The 21,932-nt window shown below is 40.7% G+C and overlaps 1 protein-coding gene across 19 annotated transcripts in view; it reads right to left on the reverse strand.

The window, feature by feature from the left end:
• CACNA1C (calcium voltage-gated channel subunit alpha1 C) overlaps nucleotides 1–21,932 on the reverse strand; it is a 450,530-nt gene that overhangs the window by 163,569 nt on the left and 265,029 nt on the right. For all 19 annotated transcript variants that reach the window (XM_063153847.1, XM_063153843.1, XM_063153842.1 and 16 more), the window contains exons 5-6: nucleotides 19,019–19,158; nucleotides 152–313 (exon numbers count right to left, since the gene is read on the reverse strand). In XM_063153847.1, coding sequence (XP_063009917.1) covers nucleotides 152–313; nucleotides 19,019–19,158 — 302 coding nt within the window. The remainder of the gene's footprint in view (nucleotides 1–151; nucleotides 314–19,018; nucleotides 19,159–21,932) is intronic.

Raw genomic sequence — 21,932 nt, forward strand, 5'->3', positions numbered from 1 at the left:
GTAGCTCAATCTGCAGCAGAGAAATTGTGAAACTCATAAGAAGTGAGCAGTGAGCAACAGCCACCATCTCCTGTGCCAGAAGAAATGCTCTGTCACACATGGGAAAAGCCTCCCTCTGAAAATCCTGTCTGTTGGTGTGTGCTCCCCTTACCTATCAGTCCCCCTTGCACATGGTAGCAGGTCTTGTGCATCTTCCCCATGAATAACTCCAGTCCAATGATGGCATAGATAATAATGACAAACAGCACCAGCAGGGCAATATGCAACAAAGGGACCATGGCCTTGATAATTGAATTTAAAACCACCTGGAGACCTGCAGAGAGAACAGAAGGAAGCACTTATCAGCAAGAGAACAAAATTCAGAGAGGCTATAAATTGCACAGTAGTGTTTCAGTTTTATTTTTGCCCCTCACCTGAACTCATTATTGTGATGATGCAAAGATGTACATTTACAGATTACCTCCCTCCAGAAGACCCCCAACATTTCAAGAATTTATCACTGCTTCCCGATCACAGACCAAAGTGAAACACGTATTACCTTATCTGTCACCAAAATACCCCCATGCTGAGGAGGGAATATGTCAGCTAACTTGTTTGTTCTTGAAAAGCAGAGCTAAGGTGTTGCACACAAGGTGCTGAGGAGAGTTAAAGCAGTGGAAAACCAAGGAACAGCCAGGCCTGAAGAGGGACAAGAACCATGATACAGGAGAGGGCAAATGCTGGGGTGCTCAGAGCTGCACTCCAGAGCATGGGGAGAAGTGGCAAACTGAAGTCATGTCCCTGCCCTGATGCTGGGGGCTTCCAGACGTCACTCCAGGCCCAGGCAGAACCTGAGATGCTCAAGAACCACCAGACCCACACTGAGTGAGAGCTCCCAGCCCTCTTAGGATCTTCCTGTGCCCCACATCCACCTCAGATAACTTCACTCTCAACAGAGGGAGAGTCAGAACCAGCAGTGCTCGTTTGGTCGCAAAATTTATGGATCACGTTCTAACGCAGGTTGCCCAGAAATGAATGTGAGGAAAATATGATTACGTGATTGTTAAGGTTGAAAGTGCTAATCATGAGCAAGCCAAACATTGCCAGAATGGCCCAGGGAAGGTGACTTGTAGGCAAGTTTTGTAAATCGCTAAGCAGCTGTACCCTCAGATGCACTTGACTCAAGCTGCAGATTCATGTGCCTCCCTCTGTCTCCTTCCCCTCATTTTGTAAAACCAGAATAATAAAGTCAGCCTCATAAGCCTTTAGTAAGGATTTGCATTTACAAAGATCTTAAAGTTATCACTTTGAGTAAGAATGATGGCAATCACTGTCACTGGCAAGTTATTAATGATGGAAGTATTGAGAGGCCTCTAGAAATCTATAGTCTACAAATAGCCAGATCAGAAAAATTACAAGCTCATGATTTTGCAATGACTGAGAGCCAGAAGTCATTAATGTCTCCTGCAAATGCTGTCATCTCCTCGGAGAAGTTGGTATTAGCTGTGATTTTTGAAAAATGTGATTCATGAGTTGTAAATGTCTGTTATACATCTGCCAAGAGAGCTTGTGATAACTAATAACTTTTAAAATCTATCATCTAAGATCTTAGACTTTTTTTTTCTTTTTCTTCCAAACTAATTTAAATACTTTCTAATGAGGATGACACATCTCTTGACAAGCACTTTCCCTTGAAGGCAATCCACTTATCAGCTAACAGCTAAGGCTGAGACTGCCTTTGCTCCACAGCTGTGATGGAACACAGCAGAAACAACCAAATGTGGCATCAGCTGCCCTGGCCAGCAGCCTCCCTCACTGCTGCTAGCAAATACAGGCTGGATTCTAACATCTCTCAGATGTACACTTTTTTAGGTGTCTACAGGTGGTTCAGCTATCTATCCAAAGGCAGTGCCATTCAGCATGAAACATTCTGGCTCTCACAGAGACTCCTACATGAATTACATTACTGACAGCATCAAAACACCCTGCACAAGAGTGGGCCACTCTGCTTGCTCAGCTGCCTCTGGGTGCTTTTCTCAATAAGCAATATCTCTGGGGGGAAAAGAATTGCTGTGTTTACATGAGGCAGTCAGCCTTTCCCTCTAAATTCCCACATCTTTCAGTCTACTAATTCCAAATATGCACCAAAAATGAAGTGCAGTCAACACCAGCATTGCTCCAATTCTTTGCATTGGTCAGGAATGTTACATTCCCCAGAAAATTAAAACAATGTCTCACCTTCTCCCAAACAAGGTACAACAGTACAAGAAAGTTAAAGGACTACAGATGGCTGCAAACCTTAAAAAAACCCCCACAGACTGAAATAATTGATTCAAATAAATCTTCACAAAAGAAAATAAAGGCCTCCCATTTCAGTGACTTTTGCAGTCTTCTTAATCCAAAATGTAGCCAAGCTTATGAGGTTAAGAGTTTTAACACCAGGTTTTATGTAATTTACCCTTAATTATTATTATTAATTAATTTTAACATTCATTGTAGGTTTTACCCAGTACTCTTGAGAGGGTACTGAGGACAGACAAAAAGATGAACATAAAAGCTCTCTCATTTTAAAAACAGCTTCATTAACACCATTAAAGTGCTTCAGCCTACTGCAGATGTCCAGAGAAGATAATATCTGCACAGAGCAATGCCCTTTGTGTTAACAAAGTGTTTATGAAAACAAAGGTTTGCACCATAAGGCTGAGATGATGTTTAGATGGTCGAGGAGAGCATGTACCACCAGAAGATGTACAGCACCTTCAGCCAGCTTAGAGAAAAACTTCTTGAGGATAATAAGCCAGCTTTGAAGAGAACATGAGGCACTGAATGCTTTTAGCATGAATTGATGTGTGTGCTGTGCAGTATCCCTTTAGGGCATAGCCGGTTTTTAAATCCAGATGATTCCAGTAATTGGCAGACTTAAATACGTTACCATCAAAGTATTCAGAGAGTTTCTAAAAGCTAAAAAACATCATGTGGCAACTTTACAAATGCCCTCAGGAGACGTAATGGATGCTATCTGCAGAGGGGCAAGAGACCCATGCACATCAGCAGGCTGATTGTTGACCCCTACACTTTTGGTTGAGCTCATTGCAGCAACACAGCTGCTGCCTGCAAATTGCTTTATTCTGTCAGGCAGCACAAAGAGCTGCTGCAAGGAATGGCACGAGGAACCTCGCACAGACACTCAGAAAACTCCTTGTACTGGCAAAAGTGAGAACTGGGAGAGGGGATGAGGAGGGGGTAAAGGACAGGGGAGGAGCCATGGGTATATGGAACAGAGCCACTTTTTTAATAAAAACCTCACACGCTTTAAAACGCATCAAATATATGTTCTGAAACTCCAGAGGTGCAGATGCATTCCTGATCAGAGTAAATCCAGGAGAACCACCCCCTTATAAGCAGCCACAAAACTTTTCTAACCAGTGGTGAGAATTCCACACACTTTTATGGGCTCTTTCACTGTGCAGGGGAAGAAAAGAGAGTTCAGCTTATAAAAGAATGATTTCTCTGTCCTAGCTCATGTATGCTCTTAATCTTTCCATCATGCAATACATAGGTATCACCGCACATGGGTGTTCACACCATTGCATATCTTTGGCATTTTTTTCTCACTTGTGGAGGTAAGGATTGCAGTCCTAGCAATGAGCTGTGCAGCTGATAATCATAATTAAATCAGAGTGCCTGGTGACCTGATCAGACTGCAGAGCTGGCCTCTGGATTTAAAGGAGGTGATGCCAATAACTGCTTTCTACAGCAGAGCCAAGTTTTTACAGTGCTGTTTGCAGAGGATAGCAATGTCAGCACTGGCCAACCATAAACACGGGGTCTTGAACTGAAGTACTGAGAAGTAAATATAAAAATAAAGGGTTTTCAAATATTTGGCGTTCTAAATCTACTTGTTTGTGTGCTGGACTCTCTGCAGACATCTGTTAAGGTGAAGCATCTGCCTTGAGGAGCTCACTGCAGGCTGGACACAGAGAGCTGCACAGGGATTAGGGAAAGTGCAACGAAAGGGATTGTTTGCACTTTTTCAACCCACACTTTGCATCTGTTAATAATTGAAGATCTTAAACAACTCTTAGTATTTATTTTAAAAGCACTTCAGTTTACCTTTAAAAAAATCCTCTTGGCTCTGTTCTGTTGGCTGACACTGATTCCATAAATGTTTCAGCAAGCAAAACATGTTAATGCTGTTCCCTGGGCTCACAAAATTTAGCATTTATTTACACTGATAAAACGTTTTAAATATTTATTACATGGGAAAGCCATTGCTTTTTATACCAGGTCAAGCCCTTTTTAGCTCTGCACTAACCCAAAAGTTTAGAATACAGCTGGAAAGAAGAGAGACTATGGAAGAATAAAGGAAAACCTCTTATACCAAGTAACATTGATCTTTCTCAAAGCTGTGGGAGATGCACTTCTAGGGCTGCTGCAGGTGTTTTAGAGCTATTATATGATGCTGTGTTTTTCTCTCAGGAAGATGATGAGAGGGGCTGGTTGCTGTCTCATCGATTCAGGCAGTTATTGAAGAATGTGCTTTATCTTTGAGCAAGTGAGTGTCTGCACCTAAAGCAATGGGATTACCTACATATCCCATTGTGTACTTACAAGCTCTTTTGGATTTCAACCAATGTTTAGCAAGATGGCACAAGAAAAAGACCCAGCTGCTAAAACGCACTTGGCATTGTTGCATTGTGAAACATATCCAAGGAAATGAATGGTAGGTTTGCTAATAAACAATTCCTCTCAAGAAAGACATGCCTATAAAAAGAAAGACAATTCTTAGAAACACCTAACTTGCCTTTTTTTCCTCAAGACTGTGAACTTTCAGACCTGAAAAATCTTCTGAGACCAATTCTGCCAGGTTTTTTCTCAAAAAGATAATCTCTCTTCTTTGTTGCACAGTGTTCATAAATTCCCAATTAATTAGTGCATGAGTGTTGATTACCTCACATTTCTCACCCTTTTCCCCTTAGGTTTCCTGTCCTTTTGTACCCTTCAAATTTCCCCCTCTTTTCTACCTCACATTCCTGCCATTTTTCACTTCATGTTTCCTGCCATTTTTCCTCTCTTTTCCTTCCCTTTCCTACTCTATTTAAATACTTCAAATACTGGAAAAAGAGAATTTCCTCAGAATTTAAACCCTTAAAACCAAGGGAAAACAGGGATTCCCTTGCAATTTAAGCCTTAAGATGGTGATGAGTTTCCCTCAATTCAAATCTGTAAAATGGCATCAGAAAGGCTATCCCCTTCAATTTAGACTAGAAAACAACAATTCCTCCTCAAGTAATAACTTTAAATCATGGGAAAGGTTGGTTTTCTTTCAACTGATACCCTTAAAATCACAGGTGAAGGGTATCCCCTCCAATTTAAACACAGACAATAATGGAAAAGGAAATTTCCTCTCAAATCAATTTTCCATCGAACTCTGGGGTCACTGGGGCACACTAGGGAGGGACTGAGGGCACTGGGATGGGATTAGGAAGATGAAATAAAGAAATTAATCAAAAAGGAATTTCCCTGCACCCCCACCTGCTCAGGTGCTGCTCCCCTCTCCTGCACTGCCCTCGGGCACAGGGATTGTCCCTTTGCACACCTGAGCAATGCCCCAGGAGCACCCAGGTGTTCCCCCTGCCCTGCAGATGCTGTCTCTGCTGTCCTTTGGGAGATTCTCGAGGATGACTCCCTCCAGCAGGTACAGGAACCCGTAACCCCATGAAAGCAGCCCTGAACAGGGCCGGGCCCTCCTCATCCTCCCTGACCACACCTGGGGCTGCCCCGACCCTTTTCATCCTCGCTGACCACACCTGGGGCTGCCCTGACCCTCCTCATCCTCCCTGACCACACCTGGGACTGCTTCACCCCTCCTCATCCTCCCTGACCACACCTGGGGCTGCCCTGACCCTCCTCATCCTCCCTGACCACACCTGGGGCTGTGATTTCTTAACTTCCCAAAGGCTTTTTAGATCTCATCCTGACCACCAACATTACAATTTATTTTATTGCAAGGACATTCAGTGATCAAGGGCCCTGCTCTTGAAGCAGTCAATGCACTTTTTGGAGCTATTTGGACATTAGGAGTGATGTGGCAATTAAGGAGTTAGCAGCTTTTGTCCAAGGGGCAGGCAGTGTGTTTGGACACTCAGACACTGCTGCCTTTCAGTTTGAGTTTCCCTTTATCTGAGCCCATTTTCTGGGCTCTGCCTGCTGCCTGCCTTGGAAGGGCCATGTCATGACTGAGTTATGCAGGCAGAGCTTAAAACATTCTTAGGACATTTGGCTCAGAACTAACATTCAGGTCTTGCCAAGCCGAGCTCCTCTCACAATTTTCATCTGTCTTCAATTTTGGATCAAGCTTGGTTTACTGGACAGGGCAGTTTCCTGTTCCGTCATATTAGTAGTTCAGTTTACTCTGTCTACTCTTCCATTGGTTTTTCAGGGATATATTTTGCCCACACCATGGGGTGCCTGAACCAGGGCTATGAGCAGGCACAATCTCATAACAATGACCTCCTAGAAGTGAGCAGGAATAAAAGGGAAAGGAGAGGGCCATCCCTCCTCTGCCTTCCTATGCACAAAAAAATACACATTTTCTTACTTAAGGCATTGCCAGGAGTGTGGGAAGCAATTCTTTTTCTGCTAATACAGTTCAGAAGAAAACTACTACTTTGTGCAAGCAAGGAGGAAGCAGGGGAGGATTTGTGACTCAGCACAGGGCCTGAGTCAGATCACTTCTGGGAACCACTCTGAAGTGGTGGAGCTGATGCACCATCCCCAGCCACAAGCAAGGTCTACTCACAAATCACATTTATTTCTGACAATGCACTGAGAGACTGCCACTTCAGTTCTATTTCCAAAGCACAAGCAATATAACCAGTAATATTCCCCAAAGTGGATGTTTATCACTTAATAAATGTAGACATTTGCTAAGAAAATTGAAAAATATTAAATATTCATAAATATGAAAGGTTTTATTGCAATATCAAAGGAAGCCTGGAAAACAATAGACAGTTTTAGCACAAAAAGATCCACAGCCATGGCAAGATATCTTAGATAAGTACATCTAAAATGATTTGTGAGAAAAAATATTGAGGACTCTCTTCACCAGTGTTGCAAAGGGAAATCATATTATACAGTTCATTTAAGGACAACTGTACAATAGCAGTTTGGGGAGGTATTTGGGGAGGTTTTTTTCTGTCTTGCTGGATTCTCAAAATGTTAGTGGCAGATTGCTAGATAAAGTAAATTCTGTGGGTGTAGCCCAGCATTCTTGGGGCTGCAGATGTCATTTATATTTCAAGAATAATAGGGAAGGTCTTGGAATAGTAAGGAAAGACAAAACACAGGACAGAAAACTAGTTGATATAAAAAGAAATAAGAAAGAAAAATTTTAAGCTGCAGGGTGACTACTTTTGAGAAGGCAATGCCTTTTAAACATATACAAGCACTCAATTGAAAACCATGTGCTGTAAAAAATAGAAGAAAGAAAGTTTTGGCATCTACTCATGATGTTCTTATTCATGCATTTTCAAACCATGTCTTCATTGACTTCTCAAACCCAAATAGTTACACACAAGGGGCTTTGTGCAAATGTGCATGTGGATGTGAACACAATTGCTTTATGTTTGCCAGGTCTTGCAATACCACCCTTGCCTCATTCTTGAGGTGAGAAAGGATCAGCAGAACAAAACTAAAAGCGACAAAAAAACCCCAGCTCTTCATTTTGGATCTTTTTCTCTTGGGAAGAAATTCAGCTACAGCATCCTCGGCCTGCCAGAGTGACCTGACTGAGGCAGACAATGCAGCCTGTCCTGAGCAGGATGGCCACACAGCCCCAGCTTGAGGAGGATGCTTGGACAAATGTACACATGACTTGGGCTCCAGGACTCTGCTGGAAGAGACCTCAACTACCACTCACAGAAACATCCCTCTCTCCTCCTGGGGGGCTTTAACATTTTTTAGTAGTCTTTTGTATGTAAGTGTCCACTTTCTTATAAAGTTTCTCGATGACTAAAAAGATTTTCTTCATCTTTCCAGAGCCAACATAAGAGATAGCTCCTGTAAGTACAGCCTCACTCTCTAACCATTTGATTTTAGCTCAGTTCAGTTGAGGATGAGATCCTCAGGCAGGCAAGATCTTCAGACTTTAAATGTAAAAAAATCAAACCCAAAATTGGTGTGGTGTCCCTCTCATGCAGCTAGCTGAATACAGAGGAAGAGCATGGAGAGAAAAGCAGCAACTGAGTGCCTACAGAAAATTCCACATTACGGAAAAAAGGCCATCTTGAGCAAAACCAAAACGAAGTCCAGTGAGCAAACTCCAAAGCTGCTCTGAACAAAGACCACAGTGTGCTGCCAAGTAGTCTTACCCAGAGTGGGGAGGTTGAGGTCAAATGCTCTCTGTCAGACAGAGACTTCTGAAGATGGACTAAAGTTAAGGCAGGTAAAGGCCTTCAGGAGCCCTGGCAGTTCCTAGGCCAGCAAGGATCAGCTGTCACTATTTCCCAGGAAACAGCTTTGATTTTCTGCTGACAGAATGATCATGGACTGAGAAAATCATTTATGGGGTCACTGTAAAGGTTTTACCTGTTCTTAACCACTCTGAAGAACCACAGGTAGAATTTTTCTTGGCTCCTCTTCCTACAGAGCTATCCAAACCCAAAGACAGTCTGGCCAGGACTGCTCCAGTTCTCAGTGAATGACCCATCATATTTCTATTTTTTAAAATTTCTTCATATGCAAGAACAGCTGTGATAGGAAACAATATTTACAGGGGGAAATTTTGGTCTATTCCCATGACACTGGATTCAGTCAGAAAACTTGGGTAGGAACATGTCAACATGATGTTCTGTCTTCAGTCTGGTCAGGTGAGCATAAAAACAAAATCCAAGCCAAGAGTTAAACAACCTCTGAACTGAGATAATGATGGAAAAGCCTTGTTTCAGGATGTCAAGTGCTGTTGTATGCAGCTCTGAAAGAACTGTGCTAACACATGTCCTAAGGAAATAGTTTTGCAAAAAGGAACTTGGAAAACCTGGAAGTGCTAAAGCCTCATGGTAGCAGAAATGGGCTCAAAGCAATTGGGTCTCAATCACTTGAGTTGAAGATTAATGACATTTGGGTTACAAACACCTTTATAAAATTGTTAACATTTCTACAGTTTATTGACAGAATTCCTCAGCTAAATGGTCATTAGCCTCCTTTCTCTATTATAAATAATATAGAGTATTTTATTTGTTTGATGTCCTTCCCCAGATGTTCTAACTCATCACTTGTGAACAGGTTTAGAAAAGGCAAAAGCTTAAAAGTTAACAAATGTTAACAGGGATTCTGTAAATGTAGAAGTCCAGCCAAGGATAATAAGATTACAGCTTTTTACTATGTGGAGAAAAATATATTGATGAAAGAAATTGATCTTCTTGCAGGTTAAATGCTCCAGCAAACAACAAGTGGCTTACTAAGTTTACTTACAAGTGGCTTTACTTTTGGCTGCACAAAGTTTGAACTTCTCATGATAAAAGGATTACAACAAAACATTGGATAAAATCTAAAACTTTGTCTTTAGATGACTGTGAAGAAGTACAGCACTGAATGTGACAAATAATAGGTTATATAACTCTGGAGAGGAAAATTGACCCAAGCTCTCAAGGTAGGATAGTGCTTAATGAGCACAGATGGGACTGAGCTCTGGAGAGACACAGTGTGGCATTTTCAAGTCACTGTCATAGAGGGTTTCTAGGAGAATTTTGAGAATCTAACAATAGAAATCTACCTGATCACATAATTAAAGAGCTGATGCAAACCCCACAATGTGTGATCATTGTTGTGTTACTGTCTTGATGCACATGTGGGATTTGTTTTCTCTTCCTAAAAAACTGAAAAGAAAGACACGGCCAGACAAATCTGAGCAACTCTGACTCTCAGTTTTAAGAAGAAAGAGTGGATTTAGGGACTTATCAACTCAGTGGTTAATCAGTCCCCTCTCAGAATACCTAAAACTCCAACTTTTTTTTCTTCCACATTAGTGAGACTGTTGCTTTTGATTTTTATGAACCTGATTAGACTTAAAACTCCTCTTGCACATATCAGATAATAAAATGCTTTGGGGAAAAAAAAAGCTTCCTGACATAATAAGCAAAACGTCCTTTAGCTCACTAGGCAGCCCCAGTATGTTTGGACAGAAAAATTAATGGTTGCCATTTTCACAAAGTTCTATTTTTCAGAAGAAAGAATGGCTCTTTATTGGTGTTTGCTTTCTTTGCAACTCCCTCTACAACTTGCACAGTTCAAAGGCTTTTTGTACAGATTGTGTGCTGCTAGAATGCACTGGAATTAAACATTTATTTTTTTAAATTTCCCTTTCCATATAATAAGCTGTCAAGGAGGAATTATAAGGCTCTCCTGCTGCAATGTGATCAGCTAAATAAAATTCTTAACAGATAAAAAAATCTACAAATATAAATCTGAGAGTAATCTGACTTCCTCCAAAGTAAATTTTTAAAGTGAAATAATCTCAGCACTGGAATATGAAAAGCAATAGGTGGGCTAAAGACTTGAGTTTAAATTTTCAGCTATTTTGTGAGGGGAAGGGTGAGACTCAATGCTAAATTCTTTCATTGGGTGCTGTTCATCTTAAAAACCAAAACTGTTAGATTTAGAACAGGTCTTGGTAAAGCCTGTGTTTATTCACACCTGGATGTATCGATTTGACTTTTGATCAAGCCATCAAACCTGATTAAAAGGAACTTTATCTGTTGGTAATTTTCAGTACAAATAAAAGCCAATGTACAACAACAACAACCTTCAAGAAAATGCCAATTACAGAAAAGTCCTGAACAACTTATTGCAGGGAAAAAAAAACCCCAACCAATCACCAAATACAACAACGAATGCAAAAAAAAAAAAAAAAAAAAAAAAAAGAGAAATGTCAGACAGGCTGCTAGCTTAATGTGTGAGCAATAATAGAAAATAATCACCCCTAAGAGATTATACTTCTAAGATGTATAGCATTTGATATACCCCAGTTCTCACACCACTGCCTCAGCCCTCTGCAAGGAGGGGCTGTGGTTGAAAGATGAGATGCATGAAGAAAGTTTAGAGAGGATGTTTTGTAATCTTGTAAAGAAATTGAATTTCTATAGCCATTTCCACTGCTAAAGAAAACAACACTTACTAAGGCCTATGGAAAGAAGTGACAAAAATAGAGTTTTTATAATTTCTTCTATTTCTTTTATCCCGTGAGCTACATTCTGTCAAAAATGCTTCTGATGTAAAACTGTTGAGCAGCTTTAGCAGTACAGAAATTGAAAAAAAGATTCTTTGCAGAGGGTTAGCAGATGTTTTCTGAATTGTGATTGATGTGGCAGGGCAAACCAGCAGAAGATAATCGAAAACTGAAAAAATAAAAGGCATAGCTACTCAACTCATCTTTATGAAATCTTTATGAAGCAACAATGTGCCCCTGTGAGTAATCATCCTTAGCAAGATGAACCCCTCTTTGCTACTGCTACACAGACTTAGCTTCTTCTGCCATAAATTACATAATTTTGCAGGCTGTACCTCTCAGGGAAGCAGGCTTTGATTCCTGGTTGTGTAATTCCTACTCACAGGGATGATCCTTACCTAAGGGAGATGCTAGGCTGGAATCAAATTACTCCCTTGAGTAACAGTGACCTAAGTAAATAAAGGACTTGCAAGCATGTGTAGAGCTTGCAGTTAACCACGAAGAAACAAGCCTAATGAGGACATTTAGTTCAGACTGTTCTATCCTTTCTAATCCACTCCCTCCCCATTTGTAATGAACGCAAAACAAACTGGCCACTTGAGATTAAAAACGGCGAGGCAAGGACATGGGAAAGGTGGTGCAACTTGTCCTCTCATGGTTCTGTGTGTGCTGGAGAGGTGGCACAGAGGGTTAAGAAGTCTTGCTCAAGAATGAAGGAGAACTTCAGGGATCTGCCTGAGAGCACGTTTGCTACAGCTTCTGGACCTCAAGAGAAGAGGAAGATTTTTTGGCAAAAACTGACATTATTTATTGTAACAACAGCAAAATTTAAGGCAGAACTAATATTTGGAAGCCAAATTTTGCCTAAACGTATATGTGATGAAATTCCCTGTGTTGTCAAGGACCTTTATCTTGTAGGTTTGGTGGCAGTAAGCTGCTAAGTATAGTTTCCTCCTTATACATCTTACTGTATTCTTTATTTCCTAAACACAGACCATTCACACTTGGGGAGCTCTGATCAGGCCACTGTCCTCCCACTGAAGGCAAGCCACAATCCTGCCCTGGTGTGTGGGCCATAGCATAACCTCAGGAGGGCAGATTTAAGTCCCTTGCTCCCCCACTGACAGTGAATAAATGCAAATCACATGCGAGACATACCTGTCAAGTGTACATTGCTAGAAGCATATACATTTTAAAAGTCCGTTCCAAAAGCATACACATGTTAAAAATCAATTTTAAAAGTGGACTTCCTTACACCAGTTAGCATTTCCTAAAGACTTAATGCCTGCTATTCAACATACAGAAACAGTCAATGGCTCAACATTTCTTTGTCATATTCCAAAACCACACAGTTATCAAAAGAGATGCCACTTTGGGTTCCTTGAATCCTCTGTGTTTGTTACCTCAATTACATTATTTCCTCAACTCTGTGTCATGGTGTTAATTTTCTCTCACAGAACAGAAAATAATGAGAAATTACAGTTGAAAAGTTTGATTGGGCACTGAAAAAAAAAAGAATCCTGAATGCAAACCAGATAATTGCATTGGACGTGCTTTGTTTCAACAGCTGCAAAATGGAATAATTGCAATGGGTTTAGTGTGCTGTCTCAGTGGCTGGGAAGGAGGAGGGCAATCCCAGGCCACACAATCAAGAGCCTAGGATGGACTAGGGTGAATGGCACCACTGCACATTTAGATACAGAGAGAGAGAGAGAGCTGACAACATCTAGGGCTACTCTAGGTCCTGTTGTCACCCTCCAGCAAAGTGGTTTGGCAAACCCCAGTTGGAATCCCGCTACAGCTGAGAATATTGTGCTTTCCTTGGGAAAGAACATCTGAGGGTAGTTAAGCATCCCCATTTTGATCTCCCTGCTTTACACAGCCCAGGCAGAATGGAAGGCTCCAGAGGCAGAGTGCCTGCAGCAGGAGCTGGGCCCTCTGCATGGTGCTTGATCCTTCCTAACTGGTCCAGCCTTCTACACACACCAAGCTAAGAGGCTCTGAGGATGTCTCAACTACAAACAAGTTCAATTTGGCTTCTAGGATAATTCAGGTGTACAAGGATTATGCAAGATAGAAAATGTTGAAGCTGTTCCCCCCAGTTAAGTACACTCCCCCTAAATCAGGTGTAGTGGAAGGCAAAGTCTCTGCTATAGTATCAGTTTCTAGCTCACAGCATTAAAGCTGCTCTTCTTATGGGCAACGAGCATCAAAGACCCATTTTACTATAAATCATTCAATAGCAAATTCCAAGTCCTGGAATTAGAGATGAGATAGAGCAGTTTCTTAGTCTTACATTAGAAAGATGACCATGGTGGTTCTGAAATGCCTCCGCTGTCTAAAACTCTGCAAGCTACTTTGTATTTTGCTACAAATGTTCCCCCATATTTTTCTTTCAGGGGGAAGTATCACTGAATTATGAGCCCATACAGACAGAATTCCCCTGTGATTTCAAATTATTAGATTAGAACATATCCCTTGAAAAGGGGGAGAAAAAATATTGCCAGTCTTAGTGTTAGGAACAGTCACCATTGTAAAACACAGACTATAACCTCAATATCTTCTAAGTAATTGAAAGCTTTTGCTCTTACTTCTCCACAAAAACCTGATTGTGATTTAGCACACACATATATTTAGGCAGTCCCACACACAAAAACACCTAGACAGGAAAAAATCCAGTCCTATCACACCTGTGATTTCCTTGCTTCATCTACATGCAATAATATAGCAAATTAACAATAAAGACAACTGGGTGACTTTGCCAATCCAGCATCTCTCAACTGAGCAAAACCTTTCCTCTCCCCATAGAGCCCTCAGGGTGTATTTTACTTCTCATCTTCACCACATTGCCATATGTGGTGAATGTGGCATTATGGACCTGGATGGCTCAGATCTACCAGGACATTGCAAGGAAAGGTAGAATACTTTCCTACCTGTTGCAAACCTCAAAGAAATACTTTTATATATGCCAGAGACTTTGGGATAAAAGAATTTCTCTCTGTGGCAATGAGAAAACTCTGCAATAAATATGGGGTAGAGAACACTGCTGAGACTGAGAAAGCATTGTAGATTTTAATAGATCATTTCAGGGCAGATTACTAATTGCAATGAGACAGACCAAAATCTAAAAATGTCTAAATTTTTCATCCACCTTGTCTGAATGTGCTCAATTTTCTCATTAACTCAGAGTAACCATGGACTGAAATATAAGCATCATTTTGAAAAAGTATGTGTTCTATTTAATTATTTAAATACACATAAATGTAGTCATCTCTAGGCATTCACACATGAAAATTCTGGTCTTATTTAATTCAAAAATGTACTCTGCCAGTTACATGCTGCTGTGTCACTAACAGAAGGACATTGCATTGTCATGGGGAGGGTTTGGCTTAGGTCCTTTTGCTCATCCCTCTTTCCCTGTTACACAAGTGCTGCATCTCCAGCAGACCATGTCAGCACTGGTGCTAGAGAGGTACCTACACTGCCTTTGAGTAACTCTCCTGCTACAAGACTCCAGTAAAGCTTGAACACATCACAAGCTTAGCTTTCTGTGGTTTAAAAAAAAAAAAAAAAAAAGGCACATCATGGCAAGTTTTTGTTCCAGTGGAACAGTCAAGTTTCCTCTCTAGCTTCATTAAGAGTAGCAGGGTCTTCTGCCCACATAAATCTGTGTTGTCAGCAGAGGATCTTGTTCAAAACACAAATATGGAGCACAGCAGCTACTCAAAAATCATATGAGTTCCAAATTGTCTAGGAGAGCTTATCAATTAAGTCTGGCAAATATCAGATAGGCAATAACCAGTGGCAAAAATGCAATTACATTAAGATGAAGTACAACATAAAGAGAATGAACAGAATGTATGAGGTGGTATAATTGAGCAGCACGAATAAAGGTGATAGAAATGGAATTTTATAAATTAAAAGGGCATGAGCTAGCATGCGGAGGAGTAACTTATTGCCCTTTCCAATAGTCAGGAGTGATTTTCCTCTTTAATTGGATCATGCTTCTTCATTGCCCAATTGGATGTTTCTTTTTGCCCTCCTGAAGCACAGAATGTTTAAAACAGGTTTTAAAATATGTAATAACATAAAACCAAGAGAGGAGAGTAATCAACAGAAAACTCATAGCACAAAAGGACAGACTAGATTCTGTCCCTAGAAAGCTTTACAATACTTTACACTCCTGCCAAAGGAGATACTGGGTAAGTTTCCAAGACACTAAAGTGATTAAGTTTTGGTAGACATGCTGATTTTGCACTTGTCTACTTATGTCCATCAAGGGAATTGTTTTCCTTCTCTCTCCTTTCTCAAACCACTCTATTGATCTTAATGCCACACATCAAGACAGGTGCTCTAAAGCACGTGTGAAGTTTTCCTTACAAGGAGACTGCTTTGGTACTCTAGCAGTAAAGTTCTTTCAGCAACCAAAATAAAGTGTGCACTGCAAGAACTGTGTTAATATGGCAGTAACAGAAGAGCTGAACAGTGAAATCTGGCCTGTGTATCAACGATATCGAGTTCTTAGATCTCATTTTCAAAAGTGACTTTACTACAATGAAACCAAAATAATCCGTGTGCTTTGCAAAATAATCACCATTCATCTACATACTAATGCCAGGCTAGAAGGACCCAGTGTGGACCATTTTTCCAGAGGCAGTAGGACTTCAAAAATGTTGTAGGGGAAAAAAAAAAAGTTTTCTTAATTAGCTCAAACTCTATTCTGTACACAAAGCAATGGCCAGCAGTGGGATGACAGCTGTGGGAAGTATCTAATCTACTGCTCTGCTATACACCTCACACATAAGAACTGTACCTCTGACTTCAAAAAAAGTTTTCTGGAAAAGAATTCAAACTATTTTAAAAAAGAATCTAACACAAAACCCCCTCAAACCAAATCCAATTGATCCCTGTGGAGTTTCTTGGAAATGTGTAAATACTTAACACTATTTTTTTTTGAGTTATACTGGGAATCCAAACACTTGGAATTCAGTTCCTTTGAAGGCTTCTCCTGTGATGGCACAGTTATTTTCTGTGACATGGATAAAAAAAGTCTGTCCTATCTTTTGAACAAAATGTCTTGTTTTCTTCCTTATGACAAGTGGTCTTTTGAATGTCCACATAACCACAAAGCATAAAAGTGTCATCTGTTCTCTTAAAAATTATGAAATTTTGATGTGCCCACAACCATCATCCAGATGTAGTCTTCAGGCTTTGTTGAACTCATGATTTCAAACCATTTTGATTTTAGGAGGCACTAACATAATCTGGGGCCTTGGACAGTTTGATCCTAACAAAGATTGTCAAAGGTACCCTTTTGTTTGTCTGCCCATGGGTGAGCCAGCTTTGCTTGCACATGAACCACTTACTGCACAGACAGGCCCCCATTTCTTGGTTGAGATATTCACTGGCAAGAGACAGCCAAGTCCAGGAATTTAGCATGCATGGAACTTAGGAAAAGGGACTGTGAACTCTTAATATCCTCTATCCATCTATCTGAAGCTGTTGGATTGTTGTGTTGACCTAAATCTAGCACTGATAGCCAATAGGAGATATAAATAATTAGAAGCCACTTTTAGAAGTGTTAAATCTTGAACTTTTGTTTCCAGCTCTCAATCTGCAAAATGCAGACACCAGTGATTTACTTCAGAGGAAAATTAATATGTCTTTCCCACACCTCAAACCAAACTTATTGGAAACTTTCTATATGCTGAGACAGGTCTTTAAATGCATGTACCTGAATACAAAACATGTCCCTCTTAAATTGGATTATTTCCTACGGATTGAGCCAGAGACAAAAAAATCCCCGTAAACTTGTGACTCAGAAAAAATTATTCCATGCTGCAAGCCAACCTCTCCACCTCAGACAAGCTATTTCCCAAGAGCAATTCTAATGAGTATAAGATTTGAATGCAAAAATTCACCACGTGTTTCAAAAATTTGTTTTATAGGAATCATTGTGCTTTACACACTTTTTTTCCAAATAGTGGTAGTTAGATCTGGACCTCAAGCCAAGCAGCAGATGTTGGAATTTCCATGCAGAAGGCAGCTGCCAGTGACCCAGAGCATTCCCTCTTACTAAAGAGCTGCTGCTTCCATACAGAGTCTGTTAAGTGAGAAGGAATTGCAGCGTATGTTACATTCATGTAATTTTAGGACAAATCTGTGCTGGCTTTTTTCCTTACGGGGGAAAGTCTTCTGCATTTTGGAAGGGCAAGGAAGCAAAAAAGCATATCTTTATAAATGGCAAAGCACTGCAAGTGCAATGTTGGTAACTCACCCACTGGTGTTTATGATGCCTCAGGGACAGAACTTGGATGGGACCTGAGACTTGACTTCTAAACCTCTGCACTAAACTTATGTAAGAATGTAATCCTGTAATGTGCTATTTACAGTTCGCTTAGGCAATCTTATCTAAAAGGCCTCATGAGAAAAGTTATGCTCTAATACATATGGATGCGATAACATCTATTCTAGGCTAATCAACAGGCATTTGTACAATTAAAAAACGCCCAGTCAAGATTGGGGATGCATTAGCTACAGATCTCAGTAGACTTTTTAAAGCCATGCTGGCCCCCAAGAAGCCTGGTTTAGCAAATATGTCCTTAGTCAGAACCAGAAAGATTAATAGTGGATATCTTGTCAGATGAAGTTGATGGTTTGCTTGCTTCACACTGCATTTTATTGCCTAGACCAAGTGTTTGGTAGTCTGCACCAGGCTCCCTGGCTCTGTTCTGGTACAAATTAAATACTCCTTGATAAGAAAACTCACAAATGGACTGTTAGTCTATGCTGGGATTGAGATTGGACATGAACTATGTCAGGCTTGGTTCCCTCAGCTTCCTCAAGCCATCCAACAGCGCTGAGCAAACAGCCAAGCTCAGTCTGTATCAGTACAACTGATATCACAGAGTTTATGGCAACTCAACACAAGGTTTTTGCATGACTAAGGTTAGAAGTACTTTAAGATACCAGTCTAACAAGATCCTCAAATAAAAATAAACAAAGTGCTTCCTACAGCTCTTCTAGAGAAGATTAACTCATTTTCTGCTCACTACATCTCTCTTTGCTATAATCGTGGAAGCCAGTGACAGTTTTCAATCACCTCTCTGTCCATAAGGTAAACAGGTCACATCCATAACAAACTCTAAAGCCAAATGATATCATTTTCCCACATTGTTGTGTCCATATTCCACCTCCACAATGGAACTCCCAGTCTTAGTTACTCATAGCTTCATTGCAAACAAGAAAAGGGATAAAAGACTATTAAAGGCTGCTTGAGGACTTTCTCAGAGGCATTACAAATAATTTAAGCAAATCAGACTAACAGAGAAGGTAGCATGTCATTGTCCTATATTCTGTTGCTTCTAAACTGTTCCCAGTTCTCTTGATCTGAACATCACATACAAAGAAGAAAATTCAATTTTAATGAAAAAGTTCCTTTCCCTCTAAAAGCAACACACATGACCATACATAATTTCCATCAAAGTCAAGAATTTATAATACCAAACTTCACCATTTAAAAGATTTCATGCTTGACATCACAAACCCCCTGGATCTTCCCCTTTCATTATTTAAAAAGGTTGCACAATCAGACTTGACATACCAAGTGTCTTCCATTGATTTTCAGCTCTGCTTTGGTCATCCTTTGATTAATGTCACGCTTATCACAAATACGTACATTTGAAAAAAGTCTTCCCCCACACACCAAAAATAATCTGTATCATGCACTGTCTCCAAAACTGTTACAAAAATTACCCCTGCTGCATGTCACACCACAGATACAGCTGAGAAGAAAACAGTGGTATTACTTACTGGGAACTCCAGACACCAGCCGTAGTGGACGTAATACTCGGAAAGCCCGCAGTGCTTTAACATCGAATCCGGCACCTTTTCCTCCTATTGAATTCCCCCCATCTGCTTTGGTTGCTTGTTCTAAAATTGCACTAAAAAGCCTGCAAAAAGAAAGAGGAAACAATCTGTAGGCAGGCAGCAAGGCTTGGGCTAAACAGGAACAGAGATCATCACCATCATCTCACCCAAGCTATCTCACAGACCTGTGAAGGGTGTCACACCTCTCTCTGACATTCCCATATGGTGGAGGAGAGACAGACTCTTCCCATATGCAACAGCCTATTGGGGGTGTCTATACCATTTGCAAAACACTTGTTTCTGGAGCAGACATAAACATGACAAAAAGCTCCTCCTTCATGCTCCTCCATGGCTCCTTGCAGCCAGCTATGGGCTGCCAACACTTGGCTGTCTTTATTAACCAACAATCCACCTTGGAGAAGAAAATCATCACCCTTAATTAAGCCAATCATTCATTATCTGCCACCCATTTTACAAAGAATTAAGATTCACCAATGGCACTGCAGGTGGAACTTGGTCTAAACTTGAAGACCCTTCAAAGGGCAAGTTTTTAGTTAGAGTGCATGCTCACACTGTGTGCTTCTGGATCCATTTGTAAATCCCCTGATGCACTGGCTAAGGAGAGTGCAAAACTGTAGTAGTCTTATTATTAGAATGTTGTATTATTCCAGCCTTAATGTTTTATCTTGGCTAATAGGAGTAGATGCTTTAAGGAGAAGATGTCTCGCTCAGAATGCATTTAAAAAGGCAGAGCAAGAAAGAAAAAGGCAATGTTCTTCTGCAAAAAACCTGAAGGCTCACCCTATCTGTTAATAAGAACTTGATTTAATAAATTAGCTTTCAGGAAGCAGCTTCCATTTTTCTGGTAAAACATTAGTACATTTGGGGGAGAACTGATTCCTCATGAATTTGCTAATGATATTGCTTTCAGCCTTGAAATCCTCAGCTTGAACCCAGCCAAATTCAGTAGAGGTTAAAAGCTGTTCCAGCCTAAATGGATGTTTGGAGCTCTGTAAATAAGGCTTGCTTGGGAGTGGCAGAGACCCTTTGGTCTGTTGGGTGCCATGGAGGTACCACAGACAACTTGAAAGAAACTTCCTGAGATGAGAGAACCAGTCCAGATGGAGAGCCTGGACACAGCAATGGTTTCTCTCACAGACTTTGGAGTCTGTGGTGCCCTTGTCAGAGTCTCACCCATATCCTGACTGGCACATTCCACAGAGAGCCCCCAGACCGTGGGTCAAGCAGACACTGAGCTGGCTGATGGCTTAACAAGCAGCTCCAATGCCTGCAGCCTGCAGATAAATCTTACTGATGAGGTCACAAACACAGGGAGCTTGCCCTGGATATTAAAATGAAGATCCATTTACTGAAACATCTAAACCAACAGATTCCCCCAGCACTAAATCCACACAAAAACATGGATTAGGGAACCGCAAATGCGAAATTCCTTTCTTAAGAAGGTTTTTGGTTTGCTTTCTTTTTTTAATTCATATTGAGAGTCTTATAAAACGTGTCAGCTGTGACTGAGGAACTCCTAACTTGATCTATTCAAAGCATCAACTTGAAGCACTGCAGAAAGATTTAACAACTAGGTAACGAGTATGGGAAAAACTGTGTGTGAGGAGGTTGGATGCTGAGTTTGTAGGTGTTGCAGAAGCAGGATACAGAGAAGAAAAAACAGAGCCTCTGAGAAATACTGCATTGACTACAGACATCACAGAGAGAGACAAACAAAGGTTGATGCAAAGAATGTGAATTATTGGAATATATGCATTTCTTAAGCTGTGTACACAAATTATACAGTTGCAATTATCTGCTGGTCTTCATAATAGAAACACTGTAGGTCAAATTTGGCCTAATGCGTTTTCAGTAAGTGACTGATTAAGCTCTAGCAATGTGCTCTGTTTCACATTCAAACATTTCTATCTTTCTAGTCCACAGAATTCCCACAATAGGTGATGACTGACATACCTGTACAACGGACCCAGTCTCCTGGGATCCTTTAAAGGAAAAATAATTTACTGCAAAAAGGTTTCTAATACTATTTTTCAGCTCCAAGACTAGGAATCTCAAGGAGCTCTGAGTCAGCAATTGTGCAAAACAGGGGGTCCATTTTCCTGCTCCCCATTTTCACTGTCCCCATGTTTTCCCAAAGAGCAGCTCTTGGCACTGGGCACTGAGGCTGTTTGTGCTGCCACTTGTACAGTGAGCAAACCAGACTACTCTAGAAATCTGCTGCCCAAGCAATGCCCTCAATTAGTTCAGGACGAGCAGAAACAACCAGTAGGACAGCTCACTCCTCTGGAGCTAGAGCCTGCCTTCCCAGGCTAGTGCAGCTCCACTGCAGGCCAGCTGGCCTTATTTTTGTGCTCCAGCACTGGCATGTTAAATGTTTACTGGCATGTTTAAATGCTCTTTTGAAGTACCCACAGTCATCTGCTTTTGCACTTCAGGAATAATTTGCAGTAATTCCTGCTGCTCCTAATTTTAAAACCTACATTTAAACTTGAATTGCATTACTCCTGCTAATCCTGCTTTAATGCATTTACTCCATGCTTTATATTTCGCCTGTACTAATCCTGCTTTTTCCTAATGCATTACAACTTCTTATTTCTCCCATTTATTTCACTCTGCCTTCTGTATTAGGGTCTAGCCTGTGCTCAGTGTGGCCTACTGAATCTCTACTCCACTCTTCAAGTTTATAGAATATCCTGTAAATTTTTCTTCTTTGTCCTCAGCACCTCCCTCAATCAGGCATGGGCAGACATCCATGATGTACAGGTACCTAATGCTCTTTGGGTTATCAGCTAATTGTTTTCTGAGACTAAAACAGCTGGACAGATGTTAAACTACT

Source organism: Melospiza melodia, chromosome 4 (genome assembly GCF_035770615.1).
Source record: "Melospiza melodia melodia isolate bMelMel2 chromosome 4, bMelMel2.pri, whole genome shotgun sequence".
Classification (NCBI taxonomy): domain Eukaryota; kingdom Metazoa; phylum Chordata; class Aves; order Passeriformes; family Passerellidae; genus Melospiza; species Melospiza melodia.